Source organism: Lemur catta, chromosome 11, assembly GCF_020740605.2.
Source record: "Lemur catta isolate mLemCat1 chromosome 11, mLemCat1.pri, whole genome shotgun sequence".
Lineage (NCBI taxonomy): Eukaryota > Metazoa > Chordata > Mammalia > Primates > Lemuridae > Lemur > Lemur catta.
In genome coordinates, this window is record NC_059138.1 from 36,841,233 (window position 1) to 36,865,885 (window position 24,653).

The window sequence follows — 24,653 nt, forward strand, 5'->3', positions numbered from 1 at the left end:
GCTTTTTTATGAGGCAGTTATCCACAATCAGACAAGTGGGAGGTTTGTAGCATTCCTTCAGGTTAGGATTAACCGTTTGTTTCGAATATAGCAGATTTATTGCTAGTCAGTTTTGGTGAGAAGTTCCCCAAAATAAGAAAAGTTAAATATAGTACACTTGAAAAGCACATTAGTTGTATTAATCCAGTTACCATGTCCTGAATCTCTTATCTTTCAGAATAAAGTTCAAACTTCTAAGCATAAAAATAAGGCCTCTTCTCACCTGTTCTTATATTTTTCCCCCTAGTGGCCATCACATTCTACCTTGTATTAATTTTAAAAATCATTCATATACTTACCTTAATCTCTTTTACTGTACTGTGAAACTTTTTTCTTAACATTCCACAATGTGCATAGCAGTATCTTGCATTCAGTAGGTGCAAAATAAATGTTTGTTTTTTTTTTTAAAGACAGGGTTTTGCTTTGTTGTCTGGGCTAGGGTGCAGTGGTGTAATCATAGCTCACTGCAGCCTCAAATTCCTGGGCTCAAGCAATCCTCCTCCTGCCTCAGCCTTCCCAGTCACTGGGTGAGTGCAACCATGCTTGACTAATTTTTGTTTTTTATAGAGACAGGGTCTTGCTCTTTTGCCCAGGCTGATCTTGAACTCCTGGCCTCAAGTGATGCTCCTGCCTTGGCTTCCCAAAGTGCTGGTATTACAGGTGTGAGCCACCACACCTGGCCTAGAATAAATGTTTTTTAAACTGAACATCATTGTAAGATGCATATATACACATTTATAGCCCAAAATGGGTTATAAATGATTGAAATAAAGTTTTTTTTCTTTTTCCTTGCACTGACTTGGGAGAAATATAGTTGTAAATTATTATTTGTTTTCTGTGGGTTTTATCATTGTCCTTAATTACTTGCCTTCTCATGATAATTTCTATACTTTTGTCAAAACTAGTGATGTTGTTTTCTGAACTAGATTGTGTTAGTTTCTTTAGGTTAGGTTCTTTAATACATCTTTGTATCTTATTTTTTTTCTTTTTACTTTTGTTTTTTCTTTTAGAGACAGGGTCTCACTCTGGCTCCCAGACTAGGGTGCAGCAGTACAATCATAGCTCACTGTAACCTCAAACTTGTGGGCTCAAGCAATCATCTTGCCTCAGCCTCCTGAGTAGCCAGAACTACAGGTGCATACCACCACACCCGGCTAATTTATTTTTTGTAGAGTTAGGGTGTTGCTGTGTTGCCCAGGCTGATCTCAAACTCCTGGCCTCAAGCGATGTTCCCGCCTCAGCCTCCCAAAGTGCTGGGATTACAGGCATGAGCCACTGTGCTCAGCCTGTGTTTTAATTTAAATCCAGTTTAACCAAGTTTGGAGCTCCTGATATATGTGCAATCCGTGCTCTCAAGTAGCTCACCATCTAGCTAGTAGGGGAAATAATCTTATAGACCTATAAAGGTGGGCACTGTAATTTAATGTTATAAGGGTAGCAGTAGGATTGTGTACAAAGTAAAGCATTAATACAGAGGAGGCTGATAACTTGTTAAGGAGTGCCTTAAGGAGTGCCTTAAGGAGTGGTTTTGAAGTGTAAATAGGACTTACCCAGGTAAACAGTGAAAGGAACAACACAGGCCAAACAATGGATGTATGTTTCACTAGGATACATTTCAGGAATTGTAATCAGTTCTTGGAGGGTTCTTTAAAGAAACTCTTTCTGTAAAAAAAAAAAAAAAAAAAAAAAAAAAAAAGCTTTACCGTTTTCAAACTTCTTTCTTCAAGCTCAACAAATGAATTTCAATTTCCCTAAAAAAATACAATCCAGCAGATGTGAACTTTCTCCATTTCTTGCCATAACCTATAAACTTAACCTGAGCCTACAACCATCCTTTGCTCCTTATTTCCCCTGCATTTCAATTACAGCAGAAGTGGAGTCTCTGCTCCTTCCTAATGATAGTACCTTCTATTGCCTTTGGATTTTCTTCCTGTTTTCTCAGGAACCCAATCACCCCCATGCTATGCCATTGAACTCACTTTGCAAGATCTCCAGTGACTTTGTGGATAAATCAAATGGGTACTTTTTTGGTCCTTATTTTACTTTATTTTGTTTGACTCATTTCTTGAAATACTTCCCTCAAGTGGCTTATGGGCTCCATGCTTTTTAAAAATGCCTAATTATTTAGGTGCTCTTTTCCAATTTCCTGCAGATGCTTGTCGGTTCAGTTTGTCTCTACTGCCCCCTCCCACCTCCAACATTTAGCATTAAGGATTTTTCCATCAGTAACCGTGATTCACTGTTTCAGGGATTTATCAGGATAGGATTGGTGAGCAGATGCATAGCTTGAAAATTTGTGAGGTGTTTCTGATGTGCTTACTATGGGATGAAGAAGCTATAAAAGAGAAGCATAATATGATTTATCTAAGGATTGTCAGTCCTCATTGTGTTTGATCTTTGGAAGCTCTTTGATACTACTGACTGCTTACTTTGTTAAACTTTCTCTTTTGGCTTTTGACATTCTTTCCTGTTTCTCTTTCTTTATCTCAGAGCACTCTTTAGTCTCTTTGATTGCTTTCATTTTCTCTACCCATCCCCAAATTTTTGGTGTTTTCCTGGTTTCTGAACTCTATTTTCTCCATTTTTCTGTTTGTTGTGCATTCTAAAATTTTTTCCTAAATCATCTGCTCTTTTTTGTGATTTTTATATGGCCCTTTGTTCTGAACTATAGAACTGTATTTCTGACTGTCTACTGGACATTTCTTTTTTTTTTTTTCCGGAGACAGAGTCTTTCTCTGTTGTCCTGGGTAGAGTGCAGTGGAGTTATCATAGCTCACTTTAACCTCAAACTCCTGGGCTGAAGCAATCCTCTTGCCCCAGCCTCCCAGGTAGCTGGGACCACAGGTGCCACGACAGCTGTCTAATTTTTCTATCTTCAGTAGAGACGGAGTCTTGGTCTTGAACTCCTGAGCTCAAGCAGTCCTCCCACCTCGGCCTCCCAGAGCGCTAGGATTATAGGCGTGAGCCACCGCGTCTGACCGATGTTTCTATTATATCTTGATAGTGAACAAGCACTACTAGTTCTGCATATGAAAACCTACAAATGAATAAATAATACAAGTTCTATATATGAAAAAATGAAATGGATTCATTTTTTTTTCATTCCTTTCTCCTAACTTTTTCCTCTGGTAGTCTTTGTTACCTGTGTTAACTATGTGGTTAGTTGAATGTGTGCTTGTTCCCCAGGTAGATTATGAGTTCCTTAGAGGCAGAGTTTTGTTCATGTTCATCTTTGTATATTCAGTGCCTAGCTGTGTAGCCTAGTGCAAAACTGAATTTCCTATGTCAGTTACTTAATCAAGAAACTTGGGAATCATCCTTGATTTGCTCTACCTAATCACCCATTTTTAGCTTGTCACTAAGTCTTCCTACACATTATACTGTCTGCATATTTGTCAAATTTGTCACTTCTTTGACATTCTTAGTGCCACTCTCTTAATCAGGCCTTCATTATGTCATTTAGGCTTTTATTGTAGTACTTCACTAGCCCCTGTGACTATGTTCTATGTGTGTGCTGGTAAATCTGCTTTCTGAGAAAACAGAAAAAGCCGATTTTGTAGTATTTGGTGATTTCCATGGCATAAATACTCTCACTCTCGTCAATATTATGATACCTACATGTAATGACAACTGGCTCACAGAATTCCTGAAAATTTAACACTTGGCTCTCAAGACCCAATATGAGCCAACTTCAGCACACTGTTGTGTGACTAATCCCTTTTCAATCATCATCCATACCATTGCCAGAATTATTATTCTAGAACACAAAGCTGACAGTGCAGTTTCTTGACTTAAAATGAGTTAGCACATTTTGGATGTCTTACAAACCTCTTTCAAACTGCCTTCCAACCTTTGGAATCTCATATATCATTTTTTTACCATTTCTGCCCAAGATATACACACTATGATCTAGACATACTGAAGTCAATATTCCCCTTCTCAAAAATGCCATGGCATTTGCTGCTGCTAAACCTTCCCTTTACCTGGAATGGCCTTCTCCTTTGATTGACTGGTAGGATCCTTAATTCTGAGAACCACTTGGCAAATTAGAAGGAAATATGGTCTCAGAATTAAACAGTAGCCAAAGTATCAGTTTCCTTCTTTTATTTCATTACATTTTGAAAGTAGTCAAAAATGAGTCTTTACTTTGAGCAGAATGATACTTCCAGCTGATGTATAGATTATTAATTCATCCAACCAATATTGAGCACCTACCATGTGTCTGTTCAGGTGTTGGGGATGTGGTAGTAAACAAAACAAAGACCTTAGCTTCATGGGACATACATTATAGTGGATATACACAATTTAAGTTTTCTTATAAGTATTCTATTTTGCTAGTTTAATAATCTCTGTCAGGGAAGCCTGGTCTAAATCTACCATATTGTTAGCAGGTTGTGGTATATACTTACCTTGAGCTTATGTCTGTGTATCTATTTCTGATTTCTGTTTCTATTTTTTTTTTCTATTCAGAGATTTGTAGATTTCTGCATAGAAAGATATCTTCTTAACATCTAGCATCACTTTTTTTGGTCTATTAAGGGTCTATTTTGAACAGCTTTTCTTTCCATTTACTTATTTCACTCAAATCCTAAATTTCAGTAACACCTGTAAGTTTGTATTTCTTATTTCTATTAAAATTCTAGATTCACTTAATTATATGCACAGTATTTGTGCATTGATCTAGAGATATATGCAGCTACAGGTATATTAATATATAGCCAATTTTCCTGTTATCTTTTCATTGGCAACAATCTTGTTTTCTTGGATTAAAGGTTATGGTTACTAATGTTTTTAATTTTTTTTTTTTTTAGTAGAGAAAGGGTCTCTGTTGCCAAGGCTGGAGTGAAGTGGCTTGATCATAGCTCACTGTTAACATTGAACTCCTGGCCTTAAACCATCCTCTCACCTCAGATTAGCTTGGACTACAGGTGTGTGCCACCAGGCCTAGCTAATTTTTTTTAAAAAGTTATTTGTAGTGACAGGGTCTTGCTATGTTTTTCTGGGCCTGGGCAACATAGCGAGATTCCTTCTTTACAAAAAATGAGAGGCCTTAGCCTCCCAAGGTGCTGGTATTACAGGTGTGAGCTATTGTGCCCAGTCTGTGAGCCACCTTTCTCCACCTATGTTTAATCTTTTACAATGTTTCCCTTCCTTTTGAGTCACTATAAAAGTAAGCATTTAGCAGTATAACAGAGTCATTCAGAATATGGGCTCAAAATATGTCAATTATGTTCTTCTGGTAGAGGCTTCTAAAAACAATTAAAAAAACTAATTATTATAATTGTTTTGTTGTTTAATAACTGTGGTTTAATACTGGGTAATTGGGACTTTTTATTATTTTTTTCCCCAGAGTGTTATAGTGACTTTTTAAATGAGGACTTTGATGTAAAGACTTATACTTCTCAATCTATTCATCAAGCCGTAATTGCTGAACAACTAGCAAAACTTGCCCAAGGAATCAGTCAGTTGGATAAAGAACTACACCTACAGGTAATTCTAATCTTTAGGAGCATGCAGATAATTCAGCCTAAAGTGATAATTCAGCTTTTTTGTAATCTTATTGTTAACTATAAATGCATATTTATATGAACAAATGCATACTTACCTATGTGACTTATTTTTCAAAGTACATTTTTGAATAGTTTTCTGTAAACCACTTCTTGTTACTTGAAAAACTATATACCCACCTCCCCTAAAACCTTTTATTCATACTTCCTGTTCACTACTGTAACTGATGTGCAATGAATATAGTGAGCAGAAAATAGAATTGAAGATGATAGAAAGTGGAATTTTGGAAATAAAACAATATGAATAAGAAAAATTAAGATGTTATATTGGCAGTTCATACTTTATAAGCACAAAGTGTAACATTTGCTGATATCATAGAAAGTTGATAAATGTTATGGTGGGTAGAACATAATATGGGGTGTTAGGAGATGGGTCCTAATCTCAGCTATGCTGTTAACTGACTTTCATGTCACTTAATGTCTTTGAGTCTTGCTTTTTAAAAAAAAAAATCTATCCAAATGGGTTGGAATGAGGAAGAGGAAGAGGAGATTAGAGTAGATAATCTTGAAGTTTCTTTCTTCTTCTATAATTCTTTAATTTTTGTAGGGTGATTTTTATGGTATACTTTGTAGTGTTGCCTTTTGTCTGAGAAGGTACTTAATAAATATTTAAGTGAATGACCAAATGCATGAATAAACATACTGGTTACCAAGAAACCTAGATTTGGTATAACATGAGATATCCACTCAACCTTTTTGTGTCTTAGTTTCTTGAACAGCTTGGTATTGGGATGACTTCTAAAGTCACTTTAACTCTAAAATTCTCATTATATAATTAGAGTTCAATGTTTATTGATAAATATTTAGAAAACACTTTTAATTGTACTGCTTTGGGTTAGGCTGTGGGGATAGAGACAGGAGTAGGACACATTTCCTGGCTCTCCAAGGACTTACAGACCAGTGGCAGACACAAATAATCACAGGCAAGTGATAACTATTTTAAATAGAATAGTACAAGGTGTTTATGGTAGCAGGGGAGAATATACTTGACTCTGCCTAGAATTCAGGGGTGGCTTTTGCAAGAGTCTCCTGAAATTCTTTCTGCCCTTTTATGCTTGATATTTTCCTTATTCCTTACAGGAATTTGATATTTTTCTTATTCCTTCTCTGTAGGAATCAGTAAGAACTTAAAATTTATTTAACATCTCTTAAAGGGGGCAAGTTACACTTACAGTAATCTAGGATGTGAAGTACAAGAGGTCTCTGAGTCCTAGTATGAGATCTGAACCTGTTATAATTAGTTTTTTTGTGGAAGCACAATTGAGATAATGCTAACCAAACACATAAATGTAAATATAGTTAAGAATATCAGTAAGGTGATTAAAATTATAAAAATTTACTACTAATCAGAGGTTAGTATGGGAAACAGAAACTAGGTATTTAAAGCAGAAAGACATTTAATACAGAGAATTGGATGCTTATGAATTGTTGGGTGAATAGCCAGTGGATGGAATTGAAGAAATTACTGTAGATGCTGTAGAGGGGCCTGGAAGATCCTGCTGTTACCTCTCATATCTCTGCTAAAATTTTGCTTTGAGATACCTGGTGACTAAACACTGGAAGAATCATTGTGGCTCTCTTAACTATCTCGAAAATCTCTTGTCTTAAGACCCTGCTTACTAGCTGAAACAGTAACAGGAAGATAGCTTTCCTCTCTCTTCTGTCTTCTACATCTCTTGGAAATTCATTTAATTGGTTTCAAGGGATCTATGAAAGTGTAGTTTTAGGCTTTTCAACTTTCCCAAAGTATCACAAGGGTTGAAGGAGAATAGAGAATTAAAAAGAAAATTAGTCTTGTTAAAATGGACACATTGGTGATCGTATCAATAGACTGGGAAAAATTCAGACGTCATCTGGCAACCTTAAGGATAAAAGGTAGATGACCAAAAGTAACACTTATTTTAGATGGATGTGATAGAAAGATACTTGGTAGAATGACCGTGATCTCTGAATCAGGAGAAAGTGGAGGATGTAGGGTTCCAGTGAATGAATCTTTGGTAATTAAGAGCTTCAGTTAACAAAATAGATGTGAAACTTCTTATTCGTTGGAATAAAGCATACAAAATCTTAAGATTCCTGCATGATTCTAAAGATTTTCATAATTTCTTGATGTTTCCAGGAATCTCTTGGATGTGGCCTTTAACTCTTAACCTTTTTGTTTTTTTGTCATGGCCATCTGCAGTGCCCTAATTTTCATAAAAATATCAAGTATCTGTAGGGAACAGGATTTTCTGTGACACTGGGAAACTGGAAGCAGAGAAATATTTAGGCATAGGTGGCACTGAGTGGTTTCTCTTTCCAGATTAGGATCTGGCCTTGATCATGCTGAATCAGGTTCAAGAACTAAGAGAACCTGATGGTTGAAAATATTCTTTAAAGGGAAAGCATAATGATAGTGTGGCAAGAATTAGGTTTTTCTTTGTTTTTACATTTTGGCACAACTCCACTTGTACATCCCATTAGGAAAGCAAGGAGCTAGCTGTGGTCTGAATGTTTGTGCTCCCCTGAAATTAATGTGTTGAAACTTAATCTCCAGTGTGAATAGTATTAAGAGGCGAGGCCTTTGGAAAGTGACTAGTGCCCTTTTAAGAGAGGCCTAAAGGAGCTTGTTTGCCCTTTCCACCATGTGAGGATACATAGAAGGTGCTATCTATCAGGAATGAGCCCTCACCAGGCACCGAATTTACTAGTGCCTTGATCTTGGAGTTCCCAGCCTCTAAAACTGTGAGCAATAAATTTCTGTTGTTTGTAAATTACCAGTATAAGGTATTTTGTTATAGTTGCCCCAATGGACTAGGATAGGACTAGAGAAAAGGCTGTATCTCCTCCTGTTCTGTGTTGAAGGATAAATGTATGTATGTGTTCCTGCTAATAACTCATCTCAAATACACCGTCATAACCTGTACTTTTTTTCTTTTCTATTAGTATTTATCCCCTTTCTACACCAAGAGAGACCTTCAATTCTGCAATTTAGTCACAAAGAAAAATTCCTAACAGTTAATTAGAGCAAAAACTGATTATTCATTCCTGATTTTCAGGTTGTTGCAAGACATGAAGATTTACTGGCACAAGCAACTGGTATTGAGTCTTTGGAAGGTATATTTCTATTAACTTTTACAGATTATATAGAGCTAGACTGGGAATTGGCAAGCTTTTTAAGGGTTGGATAGTAAATATTTTAGATTTTGCCAGTCATGCAGCCTCTGTTGCAACTACTAAACTCTGCTGTTGTAGAGTGAAAGTAGCCAGATAAAATGTAAATGAACGTGTGTAACTATGATGTGTGTGACTATGTTTCAGTGAAACTTTGCTGACTTCTGAGCTAAACTGTCTTGGTTCAAATCCTTGTTTTAACTACTTACTAGATGTGTGACTTTGGGCAAGTTACTTAACCTTTCTGTGCCTCAGTTTTCTTTCTGTAAAACAGAGGTGTTAATACGTACTAACATAGCATAATTCTGAGAATTAAATAAGTTAACAAAATGCTTAGAATGATGCCTGCACATATTTAGTGCTCCTATAAATGTTAGTTAAAGTAACAAAAACATCGACACCAGAGTGGGCAGTAGTGAAAGTAGGCTTAAATTCTTTTCTTATTTTGCCTTTTTTGAGTCTTTCTTTGCAACTCTTTTTAATGACAGTAAAGTAGGATAATAATACATTGGATTTTCATTTTTATTAATCCTCTTATTTTTGTTTGGCTAAATCTTTTATGAATTTTTCATTCTCTCTTGATTAAATTGAACTACATCTCATAAATATGAAATGTTACTATTGTGTTTTACATTATTACTTGTATTGTGATTACTCATATTAATCACTGCACATCAAAAGAAAGCTAAGTGAATTTTTCCTCTGTTGATCATATTCTTAAGGAGGGGAGGAGACTGTTTTCTGGGATGCAATATTCTTTAATGCTTCCCCAAGTTTCTCATGCATTCAAAAGTATGAACTTATTCTTAGCATGTATAATGTTTCTAAGACATCTTGCTGAGGAATTTAGTATTTTTGGAAGTAATAGTTTGTTATTTGAAAGTCTGGTATATATATCCAACTAAGTTCTTGGGAAAATTAAAAGGCTGTAAGTACTGAGCTATAGTAATAGAATCTCTTCATGGAATTTTGAGGAATTTTTATTAAGCCTATTTTATTAAAAAGATATCCCCATTCATTTGTTCATGCAAGTAATTGAGAACTTTAATATTAGGTACCAGGCATGTGTGAACAATAGACAAAGTCACTGTGGTTATGGAATTTATGTTCTAGGTAAGGAGGTAGGCAAAAAAAGTACAAATAGAGAACTTCAGATTATTTTTAAGTCCTACAAAGAAAATAAAACAGGTGATAGGGTGGAGGAAGGGGAGACCTTAACTATCCAGGATGGTCAGGTAAGGCCTTTTTGGGAAGTTGACATTTAAGCTGAGATATAAATGATGAGAGGGAACCATTATGTGAAGATTTGGGTAGAAGAGTGTTGTAAGCTTAGGGAACAATAAATGAGAAAGCAGGAATTAACTTGGCATGTTTGAGGGGCAGAAAGAAGGCCAGAATCGGCTGGTGTTTAGTGAATGAGGGAGAATCTTAGATGAAGTTGGGAAAGGAGTTTGGATTTCATTCTAAATGCAATGGTAAACCATTAGAGAGTTTTAATCAGGGTATTTATATATATGATGAGCTTAATACTGTAAATAGTTTACTCTGGTAGTTGTATAGAAAGGCAAGAATGGAATCAGGGTTATTGGTTCAGAAGCCATTAGAATACTGGAATTTGATGGTGCCTTGGATTAGAGTGGTGGTGGATGGGGTAAAATGGAGGCAGAGCTGATAGGATTTGTTGATGGGAGATGAAAGAGCTGACCTAAGACACCACAAGTGATTCCTAAGATTTTGGTCTGAAAAATTGGATAGATGATGGCAGGAGTAGCTGAGATGGGATAGAATGGAGGGGATTATGAGTTTTGATGGGTTGAGGGTGGGCAGAAGTTATAATGGGCATCTTAAATTTGACATAACAGTGCTTAAGGAGAGAGACAGGGAGGGAGGAAGGAAATAAGACCATAGATAGGCAGATATAAAATTACTTTCTATATAGATGTATGTGTGTGTGTATAAAATCAGTATTTTATTGAACAGATAGTATTTAAAACATTGGGATTGAATGAAATCCTGAATAATTGTAGATGGAGAAGAGAAGATGGTTGAAGATCAAGTCTTGGGGGGTACTCCAGCATGTAGAGGTCTAACAGAAGAAAAATAGGAATAGTTGATGAGATAGAAGGAAACCAGGGAATGTGATGATTTGGAAGACTAGAAAGAAAAAATGTTTCAGGGAGGGGGAATGGTCAACTGTCATGAATTTCTAAGAGTTCAAACAAGATAAAGACAACTGACAATAGAATTTGACAACTTGGAGATTTCTGTTGGTTTTGGTGGAGTATTGTTGAGAACCTAGTAAGAATGAGTTGTGGAGAGAATAAGATGTAAGGAAATGGTGTAACAAATAAAGGCAGTTTATTCTTGGAGGTTTATGATGAATGAACTGTAAAACCAGTAGAAAAGGAATCCTTGGGTCCAGAGAGGACTCTTTTGGACTGAGCCATATTTATGCATACTTATATGCTGATACAAATACTTACTAATTCTAATGTTACTTTAATATATGACATGTCTATTCTTAAATTTATTTAGAATATTTTCAAAACCACAACTATGCCAGTTGAAGATGGAAACTGAGTTTTAAAGAATGGAATTCAAAATAATTAAATATCTGCATTAGTTGAAAACCTAAATAATAAAATTTAAGATCTATCTTGCTGAAAATGTTTTTACAATTTTGTACAAATTTCTTTTTCATGTAAACCTAGAAAGTACAGGCAATAATATATTTGCTGTCCATGGTTATTATTTATATAGCACATAATTCATTAATGCAACCAATATTTTTTGACTACTTGCTCTGGGAAGGATTCCAAGCTAGGCTCTGATCATACGGTAGTGAAGGAAAATATACCTTCCTTAAGTATTAGGAATTTATTTGGGAATTTATAGTCCAGTGGGGGAGTAAAACATTAGACAGATACACAGGTGGATGTGCAGTTAACTAATACAATTAGTGCCACAAGGTAAAAGGATAATATGCTGTAGAAGAAAATAACAAGAGAATCTAATTTAGTTGGGGGGGTCTGTTAGTAATTGTTTCTGTTAAGCTGACTTGAAGTAATAGTAGGAGTTTATCCAGTAGAAGCATGGGAGTGGGAATGAATGCTGAACAGAGTATACCAGGCAGAGAATACACCATTTTCAGTTTGTGCCAGGGCTTGGAGACCAATGTGGACTATAGTTTTAATACAGGAGTGACAGGAGCCAAAGGGAGACAATGGAAGATCACTCAGGCTTTTTTTTTTGTAATTATGGTAAAAAACAAATAACATAACATTTACCATTTTTACCATTTTAAAGTATACAATTCAGTGGCATTAAGTATGCTTACAATGTTACGCAACCATCCTCACTATCTAGTTCCAGAACTTTTCATTACCCCAAATGGAAATCCCATATCCATTAAGCAATCATTCTCCATTCCCTTTTAGGCTTCTTTGATGGGGCAAGGGTTGGAGCATGAGACTAGTTATAGGCTTTTACAACAGCTCAGAGAAAAGATACTGGTTGCTTGAATTAGGATGATGACAGAAAAAGTTGAAATTATTAACATATATATATTTTTTAATTTAACTTTTTACTCAATTTGACTCCTTATAAATTTGTAAAGCCAATGTAAGCTGTTATGTTTTCCTAGGTGTTCTTCAGATGATGCAGACAAGAATTGGCGCTTTACAGGGAGCTGTTGATAGGTACTGTTCTTCATTTTATAAGTAAATGGAATGGAAATATTTTTATTCATTTATGTTTTGAAGATGATTTTATTTTCCTCTCTTTTTTTTCCTTTAGGATGAAAGCAAAAATTGTTGAGCCATACAATAAAATAGTAGCCCGTACTGCACAACTAGCAAGACTTCAGGTAGTTTTCACTTTTATTTCTTTATACTTTATTATTCATGTTGTTTTTATAAGTGGGCAAATTTCAGGAGTATGAATTTGGAAGAAATAAGAGAATAGGAATAGAACAGACGGCAGAAGTTGGACGAGTTTTGGAGAGCTCCGAAGAAGACAGAAAGACAAGGAAAAGTTTGGAACTTCTTAGAAATTGGTTAAGTGGTTGTGACCAAAATGCTGATAGAAACATAGACGGTAAAGGCCATGTTGATTAGGTCTCAGGTGGAAATGAGGAGCTTATTGGGAACTGAAGCAAAGGTCACCCTTGTTATGTCTTAGCAAAGAACTTGGCTGCATTATGTCCATGCCCTCGGACTTTATGGACAGCTGAACTTAAGAGTGATCTTAAGGATATCTGGTGGAAGAAATTTCTAAGCAGGAAAGTGTTCAAGAAGTGGTGTGGCTGCTTCTAACAGCCTACAGTCAGATATGGGAGCAAAGAAATGACTTAAAGTTGAAATTTATAATTAAAAGGGAAGCAGAGTGTAAAAATTTGGAAAGTTCGCAACCTGGCCATGTGGTAGAGAAGGAAAAAGTGTTTTCAGGCAAAGAATCCAAAGATGCAGCTGAGTAACCACTTGCTAGAGAGATTAACCTGGATAAAAGGGAGTCAGGTGCTAATAGTCAGAAGATGGGAAAAAGGTGTGGAGGGCATGTCAGAAATCTTCACAGCTCCTCTCATCACAGACCCAGAGGCCTAGGAGGACAGAATGTCTGGGTGTGTGTGTATGGGGGGCTTAGACCCAGGGTACCTCCTTGGGAAGCTCCATGCTGCTTTGGCTCCAATCATTTGGCTCTGGCCCTGGCTCAAAGGGCCCCAGGTGATGCCCAGGCTATTGCTCCAGAGGATATAAGCCTTGGCAACTTTCAGGTGGTGTAAATCTGCAGGCACTGTAGAATTCAAGAGTGGTGGAAACTTGGCAGATTTCACCTAGATTTCAGAGGATATATCAGAAAGCCTGGGTGCCAGGCAGAAGCCTGCTGCAGGTGCAGAGCTCTCGTAAAGAGCCTCTAACAGGGCAGGGCTGAGTGGAAATGTGGGCTTAGAGCCCCTACAGAGAGGCCACATAGGGGTACTGCCTAGTGGAGCTGTGGGAGCAGGACCATCACCTTCCAGAGCCACCAGGAATGTGCAGTCTCAGTCTGGAAAGGCCACAGGCACTGGACTCCAACCTATGAGAGCAGACACGTGGCCTGTGTTCAGCAAAGCCATGGGGACAGGACTGCTTGAGGCCTTGGGAGCCAACCCCTTGCATCAGTGTACCTAGAATGCAGGACATGTAGACAAAGGAGATTATTCTGGAGCTTATGCTTTAATGTCTGCCCTGCTGGGTTTCAGACTTGTGTGGGGCTTGTTACCCCTTTCTTTTGGCCAATTTCTCCTTTTTTGAATGGGGAATTTTACTGAACGTCTGTTCCACTACTGTACATTGAAAGTAAATAACCTGTTTTTGGTTTTACAGGCTCATAGCTTGTAGGGAACTTCCCTTGGGTCTCAGGTTAGACTTTGTACTATTGAGCTGGTGCTGGAACAAGTTGACTTTTGACGACTATTGGTATGGAATGATTGTATTTTGAATGTGAGAAGGGCATGAGATTTGGGGGGCCGGAGGTGGAATGCTATGGTTTGGATATGATTTGTTTGGCCCTGCCAAGTCTTATGTTGAAATTTGATCCCCAGTGTTGGAGGTGGGGCATGGTGGGAGGTGTTTGAGTTATGGGAGCAGACCCTTCATGAATGGCTTGGTGTCATTTTCCCAGGAGTGAATGAGTTCTCAGTCTTAGTTTCCCTGAGAACTGATTGTTGAAAGAGTCTGGCACCTCTTCTTTCTCTCTTGTTTCCTGCTCTCACCATGTGCTGGGCTCCCATTGGCCTTCTGCAGTAAGTGGAAGCAACTTGAGGTCCTCACCAGATGCAGATGTAGGCACTATGCTTCTTGTACATCCTGCAGAACTGTGGGGCAAATAAACCTCTTTTCTTTATAAAATTAACCAGTCTCAGGTATTCCACTACTAAAACAGAAGTGTTCCCCATCTTTGATTTTTTGGAAGAGTTTGAGGATTGGTATTAGTTATTTAAATGTTTGGTAGAATTCAGCAGTAAAGCCATCAAGTCCTGAGCTTTTCTTTGATGGGAAACTTTTTGTTACTGAATCAATCTCTTTACTCATTATTGGTCTGTTCAGATTTTCTGTTTCTTTTTGATTCAGTATTGGTAAGTTGTATGTGTCTAGAAATTTATCCATTTCTTCTAAGTTCCAATTTTTTTTGTTCTGTTTTGACTTTTCTTGGGGAAAAAGACATACAAATTTATTTTAATGTATATACATGGGAGTCTCCAGAAGGAAGACTCAATTCCCCAGTGAGGTTTAGAAACTTGTATGCCTTTCTGAAAAAATAGGTTATGGGAGGGGAGGCAAAAGAGGAATTCCATTGGGGGCCAATAAATGATTACTAAAGAGGAAGAATGGATGAGCGAAGATTAACTGGTAAATAGTTCACTTTGGAATTGGAATGAGTCTGAGAGACCAGACATTCATTATCTTGTTAAAGAGTCATCAAGTGTGCTTACATTTCTGGTGTTACAGGGACGGGAAGAACAGAACAATTGTTCTTATTGAGTCTGGATCTTATGCAGATAAAGAAACTTCAGCTTTTTTGAGAGAGCCAATGGTGGGGTGGGGAAGGTCAGAAAGACCTTGAGGTTTCTTCAAATTAGTCCAGCATATGAAAATGCCATATTTTGGGGTACTGGTTTGTGAGCACCAACATTCTCCTGTCTGGAACTTCGTTAGAAGTTTCACATACTAAAAGCTGAGTTGGTGGCTGTGGAAGTAAAATTGAGTTAAAACCTAAGTGGCATAGGAGGCTCTAAAACCAGTCTTCCATTTCTGGAAATAGGCCAGTCCCATTAAACAGCTGTGTCTCATTTCAGGAAATGACACTGCAGATGAGTTTTCAAACGGAAGAAAATACAAAGGTTAATATTTGAAACAGTTTATAAACCAGTTTCCTTAGAGTTTGGAGGGCATCCAGTTGGGGTGTCTAGATGTTAAACTGGAAGCATCTTCAGCTAAACTGGAAGTAGGCAGTGGCAATCTGACAGAGTCTTCCTACCTAGAGTTTGTATGTAACAAGGTATGCTTGCAGGGCCTCAGGAAAAGGTAGTGGCAATTTCATTGAGTCTAAGTCAGAGAAATGGAAGAAAAATTTGGAAACATTATTTGAAGACTTGTAGCCAGAAAAGAATTCAAGATTCAGCCCAAATTATAGGCAGATAACAAAAATTCAAAAATGATGAACAAGAAAATGATGGCTAGAATCTAATAATGGATTTGTTACAGTTTTTTTTTGAAACATGATTTTCTCTCTCCCGTTTCCCATTTTTACCTAAGACAAATCATAGACCAAGCAGGGGGGAGGGGGGTGGAGGAGGTGGGTGAAATCATACCTGACAGGTACAATGTACACTATCTGGATGATGGACACACTGATAAGTTTGACTCAAGGAATACAAAAGCAATCCAAGTAATCAAAACATTTGCACCCCTGTAATATTCTGAATTTTAAAAAATTATTATTTTTGAGGGAAAAAAACACATTCAGAAATACACAGCAAAATGAACTTGCGACCACCACACAGCCACGGCAGAAGCCCTCCACATGGTCCCTCACAGTCTCATCACCCTCTATCCCTTTACACTTATCCATCCCAACCAAGAAAAACCACTCTTCTGGCTTTTCTGGTACTCACTTCCTCACTTTTATTTATGGTTTTATTACTGAAATATATATACCTAAGCGCCATAGTTCCATTTTGCCTGCTTTTAATCTATACGTTCCCTCACCATCTTTTTTATTGCGATTTGTTGAATATGTTGGATGACGTGTCCTATAATTTCCCTCAGACTGGATTTTGCTGACTGTATTCCCACAGTATAATAAAGCAAGTTTCTCTGTCTTCTATGTCTCCTGTAAATTAGTAGTTGGATATGGACAGTTTCTTCAGATTCAGGTTTAATATTTTTAGCAAGATTAATCATTAGGTGGTGGTATATTTATAACACATATATATGATTTTATTTTTGTGTTGTTAGCAGCCAGTGATACACAAAGTCAAAATCTATTAAAATATAAGTGGTTACAAAATGATGATACTCCAATTCTATCATCGCGTATTTATTTGCTAGTGTATAAAATTTCACTGTAACAAGAAACTTTACCTCATCTATTAGTTTACCCAGGGGCACTGTTATAGTCCTCATGTACATCATACATTGTTGTTTTAATTATAGTTCATTGTTTAAATTTAGGCAAGTTAAAATTTAATTTGTTAAATTAAATTTTTAATTTCATTTAATTTTGTTTACAACTCCAGTTCTTAAACATATTGGAACTGTGCACCATGCATTTCTTTTGTTTTTCCCTTTTGTTTAATACCATTGATATATATATGTGTGTGTGTGTGTGTGTGTGTGTATATTTAAGTGACAAGATCTTGCTCTGTTGCCCAGACTAGAGTGCAGTGGCATGATCATAGCTCAGTGCAACCTCAGACTCTGGGCTTAAGCAATCCTCCTGCCTCAGCCTCCCGAATATCTAGGGCTACAGGCGTGTGCCAGTACACCTGGTTAACTTTTTTTTCTCCCTAGAGATGAGGTCTTTGTGTGTTACCCAGGCGGGTCTTGAACTCCTTGCTTCAAGCAATCCTCTAGCCTGGGACCACCCAAAGTACTGGGATTATAGGTGTAAGTCACTGTGCTTGACCAACACAATCTTTTGACAGTAATTTTTAAAGATCTTATTTATTTTTGCCACCTAGTTAGGTATTAGTGATAAAAAAATTTATGCAGGACTTTACAATTTATGAAATATTTTCAAGTGTTCTAAATCATTCAATTTTCATAATAATTAAGTTTAGAAGTTATTTTATGAGTGAGTTGTCATTTTATGGGTGAGTAAACCAAGGTTCTGAAATTTGCTTGTTAAAGTTTATATAGCCAGCATGCAGCAGAATTAAGACTGTGAAACAGAATTTCTTTCTCTAAATTTAGGATTCTTTACTTTTGATTCTGTGGAATATGTAAAACAAAGAAAAAATAGAAAATATAGTTCCTGTTTTGTAGAGGCTTTTTGTAGGTAAAGAAAGCAAAAACGAAAACCAGGTTCATAGAGGAGACATGAAGCATTATATACTTTAAAGAGCACTGGACTAGGAGTTGTAAGGCCAGACTGCTATTCTTCATCAGTCTAACTAGCTGTATGACAATGAACAAACTTAAGTATCCTTTTTACAATGAAAGTTTGAACTAAATCTGTGATCTTTTAGAGCTCTAAAATGCTATGATTCTATGAAGCTGTGATAGTTTCTTTTATTGAATATTTTTATTTTTTATGGTTTTAGAAGCATGAGAGGTCAAACCTGTTCATGTTTAAGACAAACGCTTTATTTTTATTGTTATTAAATATTAGATCTCATTTTCTATACTCATTTATTGTAAAAAAACAAATTTTACCATAGAGACAGCTATGTTGAATAACTTTGGCCAAATTATTATATTACAAAGGGAAACTGGAAGGGAGAGAAATGAAAACAAAAAGTGCCTAAGTACGTTTTGGGATCTTTATTTCCAGTATTTAATTTTTCCTGAATTGACTTATAATCAATCGTAGCTTAGGAAGGATGTTTGTCTTTGAAACTTGTTTCCTTTCAGAATATTTTGTTTGTCTAAGGGCTCTTTGGAAGCTTATTTATGTATTAACCATTGTTATTGTGTTCACTTTGTCTAGCTATTTTTATTTTAAGCCTTGGAGAAACTTTAGTCTTTCTATTTAAAAAAGGTTCCTGTTTAATCTTTATTTATATTATATGAGTTCCTAATTAATTTAAGTATATGTGGTATAGGAAAGCAAAAAGAAATAGCTATAAAGGATGTTTTTGCCTTGAATATAAAATCCCTATAATTGTACCCTCATTAGAAGAAAGTACTTTTATACTTACTCTTTTTGTTTTTTTATCCCCATTTCTTTCTTTTCACAGAAAGCTTTTTCTTTCCCCAAGCAGAAGTTTCTGGCTTCATTTATATTCATGAATATATCAGTTGAATTTAATTATCACCCCGAGGATCATCTCCATCTTAGCTCATTTTAGTAATATTGTTTGCTTATGAACTTCTTTAATTTTTCATAAAAATTTTTTTAAAAGCTTATCATCCCTTACATAGAATATTTGAATTTTTAAAACTTTTAACTTATCTAAGAAAGTTCAAATTTTTAAACTTTAAACTCTTATAAGTTTTCAGTACTTTTTTTTTTAAACTTTGTTTTTTTTTTTTTTTTTTTTTAGAGACAGAGTCTGGCTCTGTTACCCAGGCTAGAGTGCAGTCAGGCAATCATACCTGCAGCCTCGAACTCACTGCAGCCTTGAACTTCTGAGCTCAAGCAATCCTCCTGCCTCAGCCTCCCAAGTAGCTGGGATTATAGGCATGTGCCACCACACCCAGCTAGTTTTTAGTACTTTTAACCATAAAAGTTTAAACATATACAACAGCTTTATTCATATTTCTCACATACCTATCATATAAGTTTTCTTTTTAACTTTTGAAACTGTTTATAATTTCAGTTTTTAACTTTTAAAATTATATGTTTTTTAGCTTTTAAATTAAGTTTTTAATTTAACTTTTTAACTTCAAAATTATATAAATAAGAAAGTTGGAGAATGCAGGCAGTCAGTCCCTGGGTTATGGACGACCGGACTACGGTGTTCTATACTTAGGGCCAGGCTCCCAAGGCTCCCCATAAGGGTACTTTATAACTAAATAACTAAATTAATAGTTTGGGAACTAGTTTCTTCTGCACGTGTCAACAAACCCACATGGCATAAGTGTTTCACTGGTGATGCATCTTTATGCTGGCAGCCGGTCTCATTGTTTATATGGTTGCTTATGCACAGCATCACTTTCACCTTAACTTTTTTATTGAATTTTGTGAGTTTATGTTTACCCTTATGACCATGCCTCCAAAGTGAAAGTCCGTTGCAAGTCCAGGTGAACCTGTAGCAAAGAGAAAGGTGATTACAATGGAAATGAAAGTAGAAATAATTAAGTGTTTGGAGAAAGGCTGGATGCCATTATTTGCTGGGGAAAGCATTAGGCTTCAGTCACTACACTGTCAGAACAATTGTAAAGGATTAAGTGAGAATAATGGGCATGTAAAAGGCAGTGGTTCACTGAAAGCATCAGTTACTACTAAGCAGTGTAGTGGATTAATTATTGAAATGGAAAGGTTATTATTGATTAAGTTAGAAGATAAAAGTTAGGCCGGGTGTGGTGGCTCACGCCTGTAATCCTAGCCCTCTGGGAGGCCGAGGCTGGTAGATCGCTCGAGGTCAGGAGTTCGAGACCAGCCTGAGCGAGACTCTGTCTCTACTAAAAATAGAAATAAAAAAATTACCTGGACAACTAAAAATATATATAGAAAAAATTAGCCGGGCATGGTGGCGCATGCCTGTAGTCCCAGCTACTCGGGAGGCTGAGGCAGGAGGATCACTTGAGCCCAGGAGTTTGAGGTTGCTGTGAGCTGGGCTGATGCCACGGCACTCACTCTAGCCCGGGCAACAGAGCGAGACTCTGTCTCAAAAAAAAAAAAAAAAGAAGATCAAAGTTAGCATAACATTCCTGTTAGCCTAGTGTGGTATAACATTAGGTGAGTATTAGACTTTAATATTCTTTTTGGAAATTTCCCCTATCTCAACTTTTTATATAAGTTTATTTTTATGTTCTGTTTGTTTGAATTGAAAGAAAGAGCACAATAGTTTCTGTACCTTAGTATTACAGTTTAGGGGTATTATTATTACAGTATTACATATATTATTATTACCACATATGAGCCAGTATAGTATTGTTATTATTACCGTATATGTAATCAGGGATCCAGGTTACATACAAATACGACCTAAAGACATTCTCAGGAATATGTCTCATATGTAACCCGGGACCATCTGTATTTGGAAGAAAAGAGGAAGCATTCAGCCAGAAAACCTCTCTTTTTAAAATATGTGTATGTATGTGTTTCATCATACAGTTTTGTAGGGTCCTTTTTGTGTATTCAGTTGATACATCAAATAATTTTATCCACCTTTTTATATGGATCCAAACTAGATTTATAATTTTCCTCTGAACAAGTGAATTTATTAGGAAGGAATGAAGAAGAAAGATGGCAACAGCAGCATAAAATGCCAATCTCCTCAAACATTATAAAAACATAATAGAGCAACTAGGATAGCACAGCCAAAACCCATGCTGTTGGAAATGATGCTGTGCTAACCTTTAATGGGCATAGCAGCTTTTATTTTTACTCTGGGAAAACCAGTGTCTAGCCACCATGCTATGAGGAAGCTCAAGTTAGTCACATAGAGCTGACAGGTAGGGAAGCACCGAGGTACCATATATGAGAGTGAAGCCTTCTGGTACCATCCAGACCAGCCTAGTTAGTTGAATGCAGCAGTGAGTAATCCCAGGTGACACACCACACGGGGCAGTTGAACCCTGCCTAAATTCCTGACCCACAGTACGTAAAATAAATCATTTTCAGTTGCTAAGTTGTGCGTTGGTTTCAACAGATAATTGATATACCAGCCAAACTGAATTGTGAGTGTAGAGACTGCTATTAACATAACAAAAATGTAGGGAATATTGTTCCCATGAACTTTTCCTTAGGAATCTAATAGACAATGTACTTCAGACAACCAAAATGACTAGAGAAATATCAATATTAAGACTGAGCACTAAAACTAGGATTAAATGAGTGTTATAGAGTATATTATGTAATAACTGTATGTTTTGGCAAAGAAATAGAATTCAGCTGCAAAAAAATGTGAGGAGGGTATATGCAAAAATTCAGGCTATTTTCAGCAATCATATTTTTTATCATGTTTTAGTAATCAGATATTATTTTCTGTGTCTAGTGCAGCAAAGCAAGTGAATAATTGTACATTATCCTAAATTTGTTATCTCTTATGTCTTTGAGAGCCGGGAGTCTCTGTGGAAGAACTTATATACAGACGTAAGATAGAAGGTTAAGTAAACACCCAGTGCTTCTGGTTTTTAATTGGAAGTATCAGTCTGAACTCTGAGATGTTTTAATTTTATTTTAAAATAGTATATACCTTATATGTGTACATGTATTTTTGTACATATGTATATGTATAATGTTAATCTGAAAATGTTTTATGTGTATTGTGGAATAAATCAAATGAATATTTATGTGATATTTTAATTCTGACATTTCCTAGCTATGTCTGCAGAAAAGTCCCAGAAATGAGCAAAACTAGTTCCCAGAATGTGGTCTTGAAATGCTGTTTTCTACTAAAAGAAACCAAGATTTTTTTTGAGAAATCTTTGATTCCAGGCCTGTGGCATGAGATATATAAAATGATCCTGGAACATTTTTATACCAGATACCAAGGAAGCTATCAACCGTTCATGATGAAAGGAACTCGGGAACTGACTTAAAGAGGCTCTAGATTAGATAGGTTAACTATCTTAGTGTTAGCACTAAAAGTCCCAAATCCTGGGAAACTTCTCAGTCTCAGGCAAAGTGGTACAGTTTATCACACCAAGAGGCTCCCATGGCCAAAATGGGATGATTTAAATATCAGTAACCATAAGAACTGCAATGGATTGCCATCCCTCCTATGTTTAAATCTATGAGTTCAGAATCTATGATAGCAACCCCCCCCACTGTTCATATTTGGCAGATATTAGGATACCATTACTTCATTTTAAAAACTGATAAACCAAGGGAAGGATGAAGTATTTAATATTTATTTTTACTTTCTTGTATGAACAGTGCCCTTGGGTAAACTAATAGTAGATGAGGTAAAGTTTCTTGTTACAGTGAAATTTTATATGCTAGCAAATAAATATGAGATGATAGAATTGAAATATCATCATTTTGTAATCACTTATATTGTAATAGATTTTGACTTTGAGTATCAGTAGCTGCTAACAACACAAAAATAAAATCATATATGTGTTATAAATATACCACCACCTAATGATTAATCTTGCTAAAAATATTAAACCTAAATCTGAAGAAACTGTCCATATCCAACTACTAATTTACAGGAGACATAGAAGACAGAGAAACTTGCTTAATTATACTGTGGGAATACAGTCAGCAAAACCCAGTCTGAGGGAAATCATAGGACACATCATCCAATATATTCAACAAATCGCAATAAAAAAGATGGTGAGGGAACGTATAGATTAAAAGCAGGCAAAATGGAACTATGGCGCTTAGGTATATATATTTCAGTAATAAAACCATAAATAAAAGTGAGGAAGTGAGTACCAGAAAAGCCAGAATAATGGTTTCTCTTGGTTGGGATGGATAAGTGTAAAGGGATAGAGGGTGATGAGACTGTGAGGGACCATGTGGAGGGCTTCTGCCGTGGCTGTGTGGTGGTCGCAAGTTCATTTTGCTGTGTATTTCTGAATGTGTTTTTTTCCCTCAAAAATAATAATTTTTTAAAATTCAGAATATTACAGGGGTGCAAATGTTTTGATTACTTGGATTGCTTTTGTATTCCTTGAGTCAAACTTATCAGTGTGTCCATCATCCAGATAGTGTACATTGTACCTGTCAGGTATGATTTCACCCACCTCCTCCACCCCCCTCCCCCCTGCTTGATTTCTGCTGTGTTTTACTTTTATCTGTGCACATGAGTGCTTATCAGTTACTTCCAGTTTCATAATGAGTACATGTGGTGTTTCTTTTTCCATTCGTGTAATACTTCACTTAGGAAAATGGTCTCTAGTTCCATCCAGATTGTTGCAAAAGGTATTAATTCATTTTTTATGGCTGAATAGTACTCCATGGTATAAATACATGCCATTTTATTTATCCACTTGTAAATTGATGGGCACTTGCGTTGATTACACATCTTTATGATTGTGAATTGTGCTGTAATAAACAGTCAAGTTTAAGTGTCTTTTTCATAAAATTACTTTTTTTCCTTTGGGTAAATACCCAGTAGTGGGATTGCTGGATCAAATTGTAGGTCTACTTTTAGTTCTTTGAGGAATCACCATACTAACTAACTTCTGTAGAGGTTGTATTAGTTTGCAGTCCCACCAATAGTGTGTAAGTGTTCCTTTCTTTCCACATCCACGCCAGCATCTATTGTTTTGAAACTTTTTGATAAAAGCCATTGTCACTGGGGCTAGGTCTTATCTCTTGGTGGTTTTGATTTGCATTTCCCTGATGATTAGTGATGTTGAGCATTTTTTCATGTTTATTGGCCATTAGTCTATCTTCTTTTGAAAAGCTTCTGTCCATGCCTTTTACCCACTTTTAAATGGGCTTGTTTGATTTTTTTCTTGCTGATTTGCTTGAGCTCTTTGTAGATTCTGGTTATTAGCCCTTTATCAGATGTATAACATGCAAATATTTTCTCGCATTCTGTAGGTTATCTGGTTCACTCTGTTGATTGTTTCCATGGCTGTGCAGAAGCTTTTTAATTTAATCAAGTACCCTTTATTTTGTTGTTGCTGTGATTGCCCTGGGGGCCTTCTTCAGAAATGCTTTGCCTAGGCTGATATCTATAAGAGTTTTTCCAGCCTCTTCTAGAATTCTTATGATTTCACGCCTTGGGTTTAAGTCTGTTATCCATCTTAAGTAATGAATTTTTGTGAGTGGTAAGAGATTTGGATCCTGTTTGCATTTTCTACATGTGGCTATCCAATTTTCCCAGCACTACTTATTGAATAGGGATTCTGTTCCCCAGTGTATAATGTTGTCTGCTTTGTCAAAAATCCGGTGGCAATATGTGGATGGTTTTATATCTGAGTCTTCTGTTCCATTGGTCTATGTCTCTATTTTCGTGCCAATATCATGCTGCTTTGGTTACTATAGTCTTGTAGTATTGCTTAAAGTCTGATGAAACGATGCCTTCAGATTTGTTAATTGGCTTGAGGTTGCTTTGGCCATTTG

The 24,653-nt window shown here is 36.3% G+C and overlaps 1 protein-coding gene across 1 annotated transcript in view; it reads left to right on the forward strand.

Moving 5' to 3' along the window:
- COG5 (component of oligomeric golgi complex 5) overlaps positions 1-24,653 on the forward strand; it is a 273,232-nt gene that overhangs the window by 1,158 nt on the left and 247,421 nt on the right. Inside the window, exons 2-5 of the mRNA XM_045565445.1 lie at positions 5,390-5,529; positions 8,645-8,702; positions 12,403-12,457; positions 12,555-12,624. Of these exons, the coding sequence (XP_045421401.1) occupies positions 5,390-5,529; positions 8,645-8,702; positions 12,403-12,457; positions 12,555-12,624 (323 nt within the window). The remainder of the gene's footprint in view (positions 1-5,389; positions 5,530-8,644; positions 8,703-12,402; positions 12,458-12,554; positions 12,625-24,653) is intronic.